The sequence below is a fragment of the Limulus polyphemus genome, unplaced genomic scaffold, assembly GCF_000517525.1.
Source record: "Limulus polyphemus unplaced genomic scaffold, Limulus_polyphemus-2.1.2 Scaffold1909, whole genome shotgun sequence".
Classification (NCBI taxonomy): domain Eukaryota; kingdom Metazoa; phylum Arthropoda; class Merostomata; order Xiphosura; family Limulidae; genus Limulus; species Limulus polyphemus.
Window position 1 is genome coordinate 99,302 of NW_013667519.1, and position 4,282 is coordinate 103,583.

Consider the following 4,282-nt stretch of genomic DNA (forward strand, 5'->3'; position numbering starts at 1 on the left):
ATTTAAATATTTCCTTTCAAAATTAAACCATAATATTAAAAGTTGATTTATTAACTACATTTTGATACCAAGTGTATTAGAATATTTATTTTGTAGTTTAAAATCTTGAATGTAACTTAAAATCTCAGGCATCATCAGAAATGATCATACTTGAATAAATTTGGTTAGAATATTTTTGTTGATATGGTTAGTTACTCTAACGATTATTAATTTTGGAGAAATTTTCCACACTGCACGATGCTTTTTTGGGTATGCACGATTATTTTTTCAGTTATTTTTAATGAAAAACACAAAATTCAGTTTCATACTATTATTCCTCCCTGCACTATTTTTAAATTCTTAATATTTTTTCACCCTGTACTATTATTTGAAACATGAGAGTAATACTAGTTTCCTCATTATCCAATAGTATGCATTTCCTTTCATGATAGTGATGCAGCACACAGGATCCACCCACTTGCAGGACAGGGTGTAAATCTTGGCTTTGGCGATGTTCAGGCTCTCGCTAAACTTCTAGTCAATTCTGTATATGATGGAAATGATATTGGTAAGTATGTTAAGTATTTCATCTCAAGGTGTTATCAGAGTGTTGCAAATCAGGGTTGCTTCTACTAAAACTGGATATAAAGTTGGTTAGGTCAAAAGAAAGACACAGATGATTAAAATTTGTTGTTGTTGTTTTATATAGGTATTAATTATGTAAACTATGGTTAAAGCTATTGGATAGAGAACAGAATTTAATACTTATGGCTCGATTAGTTTTTGCTGTTATGAAGTTGAGTTTATGGTTTATATGCCAGGTAGCTAAACATGAGTTATTTTAACCACCAGTGTTGTCAAATAAATTTGTGTAAAAAAAAAGAACTACTAAACGTTTGACAAATTCCATGATTGTGATGCAAACATGTACGTTTTAATTATTTTTAGATGTATTTATATATAGTCATAGAACAAATTTTACTCAAACAACCAAAACTTTTTATAGAGAAGGTAAAATTGATGATAAGCAGCAGTGAGGTGATCTGCTTTAGAAAAGCTAGAAGACTACTGTAGAAATGATAAAACCAGAAGTTTTGATAATATGTAAATTTATACTATAAACTCTTTATAATAAAGAACTATAAGTACATTTTATTATTATTTTTACTTTTTTTTTTTTGGAAGAAAACAGGAATAACGAGACCTAACAGATAGTGAAAAATATAGTATATCTTCTGGCAAATAATGAATATCAGAAAAACTAAATCAATGAACTGAGAAAAGTAGTTGATTTTAAGATAAGTATGTTAAGAAATATTCTTGTTTTTTGCTAGGGACACTGGAACCGCTTTTGGAATATGAAACTGAACGACAACGTCATATTGTGCCAACCATGTGTGTTATAGATGGACTAAACCGACTGTACAGTACAGACTTGTTACCAGTTGTTCTTCTTCGTAGCCTAGGCCTACATCTGACAGATACCTTTAGGCCTATTAAGGTAAAAACTTATTTTCCATTATTACTAGCAGTTTTAGTTTGAAATGAAAAACAAATTTCCTTCTGTGGTTTTTTAGCAATTTAATCCTAAAACTTAAGACTTTTCTCAAGTATTTAGTCCTTACTAGGCCAGTGGCATTATACTGACTCCTTATGCATTAGCATTCATAAAAATCAATAACTCATAAACATCACAATATCTGAAATGTACACTTCAAACATACAGTATGATAACAATGGGACATTTTAAAATATATATTTGATTGTTTTGGTCAATTTATGATCTGTAATAAAATAAAAACCATTAAGTAACATAGCTACTTACAGGTAGTAGACTACAAAATGGGTAAATGTGGGACAACAAGTATATGCAATGCAGAGGCTACCACACAGGTGTGGTTCATCCTTTAATTAAGCAAATAACATCCCAGCATACGTAGGATCATGTATAAAAATGTTGGACAGGCCTGGTTGCCTATTATCATGGCTAGTATCGTTGCAAGAGGAAACCTCGCTGACTTTGAAATAGGGGTGATTATTAGGGTGCATTTGGTGGGAGCTTCAGTGACCAAGACAGCTAAACTTGCTGATACTTCACAAGCAGGGGTGTCTAAGGTGATGTCAGCATGGAACTCCGAGGGAAAGACATCATCAGCAAAGAGCAACAGTGAGTGGAAGTGAGTACTCCAGGATCGTGATGTCCATGCACCAAATCGAACTGCAAGGCAAAACAGGCAAACAACTGCAGATCAATTGACTGCAAATTTCAATCTGGGATGAGAGCAGCCACTTTTATCAAAAACGGTCCGCCAAGAACTCCACAGAATGGGATACTATAGTCGAGTTGCAGTGCACAAACTGCTCATCACACCTTGCAATGCACACTTGTGCATCCAATGGTGCAAAGAGCACAGACTGTGAACTACCAAGCAGTGAAGAACTGTGATATGGTCAGATGACTCATCCTTCACCATGTTCTTGACAAATGGTGTGGTGCCAACCTAAAGAATTCAACAGCCCTGAGCGCTTGGTTCCAACAGTGAATAGTTCTGGCAGTTCTGTAATGATGTGGAGTGCATTTTCCTGGCATGGTTTGGATGCCTTAGAATGCAAGGTCGAAGCCAATTGTTACTTAATGGTACTGAGTGATCATCTTCACTCCATGTTACAGCATTTCTGTCCTGCAGAGAGGGGGTGTCTTTCAAGATAACACTGCCCCCATTCACAAAACATGAGTAGTCACCCAATGGTTTGAGGAACACGACACTGACTTTATCCATATATCATGGTCTTCTCAGTCACCAGATCTGAACCCAATCGAGCATGTATGGGATATTCTGGAACGATGCCTGAGACAGTGGTTTTTCTATTTTTTGGCCACTACCTATACTATGCCATTATGTGTGTAACTGTCCCCCTGAAAGCCATTTTACACACTTGCTTATTTGTAATAATACTATATAGGTCTAATGACTGAAAGAAATGGTGAAATGAGATATTATCGAAAGCAGGGTTTCTCCACAATTTGCACCTGAAAGCTCACTTAGTTATTTGTCACAGTAGTAAAGGATAATGTATACAGTTGATGACTAGCTTAGGGCAGTCACAGTTGTCCAGGCCTGCAGCACACAATAACTGTGCATTTTGCAGCCCACCTGTTGAGAATGACTGATGTGAAGTGTTAGATTAATATAAATACATAGCATTTCTTTTATTCTGTCATATGTATAAAACTTCTTTCTGTCTTCTTTTTAGAAATTATATACAACTGTTTTAACCCTACCGATACAAGCTGGGTGGGATCCACCCAGCTCGTATCCATGATAGTAATTATACTATGAGTTTTGATAATGTAGTCATATCCTTACACAATTTTGTAGATTATTAGTAAACATTATAAGGCTTTCATATACAAAATATAAGATTTTTAAATTAAGTTTTAAGATTCCTTAAATAATGTTTTTATCGTGTCTTTCTTCTTTCCGAATGTTGCCTATCCAACATGCAAAGTGATTTTGACTTTAAGATTAAAATACTTTTATGCATCAATTTCAAATTTCACATGGAAAATCTTTATAACCTCCAGATAATTATCAAATGTTTTTCGAGAAAAAAACTATATTTTTTCCATTATTTTCACTACTGTATCTCTGTATGGGATGGGTCGATTTGACCGACCTTATAACCACCATAAAAAATTAGGAAATAAATACAAAGTATGCTTTTTTTGTTCCAGAATGACTACCAACTATAATATGAAAGCACAAATGTTTAGACTAAATAGCTTAAACCTTATAACATTATATATTAATTATTTTTATTATATTGACCTTTCAGCCATGCCTGGCTAACATTATAGAAGTTGCAATGACATGGTACATGTGCACTCTTGTTACCATATCCAAGAATATAAAACTGGCCTTTAAAAACTAACCTGTCTTAGCTGTGTTTTAGTGGACTAGTATATTTTGTAAAATACAGTCACATTTCAGTTATAATACATTATATACACATATACATTATTACTATTTACAAATAAGTTCTTAAATTTATTTTTCTTAAAACATAGAATAGTAGATAAAGAAGTATGGCAAACAATTTTCTCTTTTAGTTACAAACTTTGTACTTGTTTGCTGTAGGTTGCTAAGCCTTATCAAATTTTGCGTGTGGAGGATGTGAAACGAAATAATTTTTTTTAGGTTTGTATATATATATACACCTAGGAAAAAAGTTAAGCACCCCCGTTGTTTTTTCAAGTGATTCATATTCGACGTTCTTGTGACTGATTATAAATTACCATTCA

At 33.4% G+C, this 4,282-nt stretch overlaps 1 protein-coding gene and 1 long non-coding RNA gene across 2 annotated transcripts in view; one reads left to right on the top strand and one right to left on the bottom strand.

Annotated features, from left to right (window-relative positions):
* Positions 1-4,282, top strand: part of LOC106465323 (ubiquinone biosynthesis monooxygenase COQ6, mitochondrial-like) — a 62,255-nt gene that overhangs the window by 43,283 nt on the left and 14,690 nt on the right. Inside the window, exons 11-12 of the mRNA XM_013925533.2 lie at positions 432-547; positions 1,314-1,480. Of these exons, the coding sequence (XP_013780987.1) occupies positions 432-547; positions 1,314-1,480 (283 nt within the window). The remainder of the gene's footprint in view (positions 1-431; positions 548-1,313; positions 1,481-4,282) is intronic.
* The window catches only part of LOC111087234, a 14,926-nt gene that overhangs the window by 6,668 nt on the left and 3,976 nt on the right, over positions 1-4,282 (bottom strand). The window contains exon 2 of the long non-coding RNA XR_002611950.1: positions 3,910-3,913. This is a non-coding gene — a long non-coding RNA (uncharacterized LOC111087234). The remainder of the gene's footprint in view (positions 1-3,909; positions 3,914-4,282) is intronic.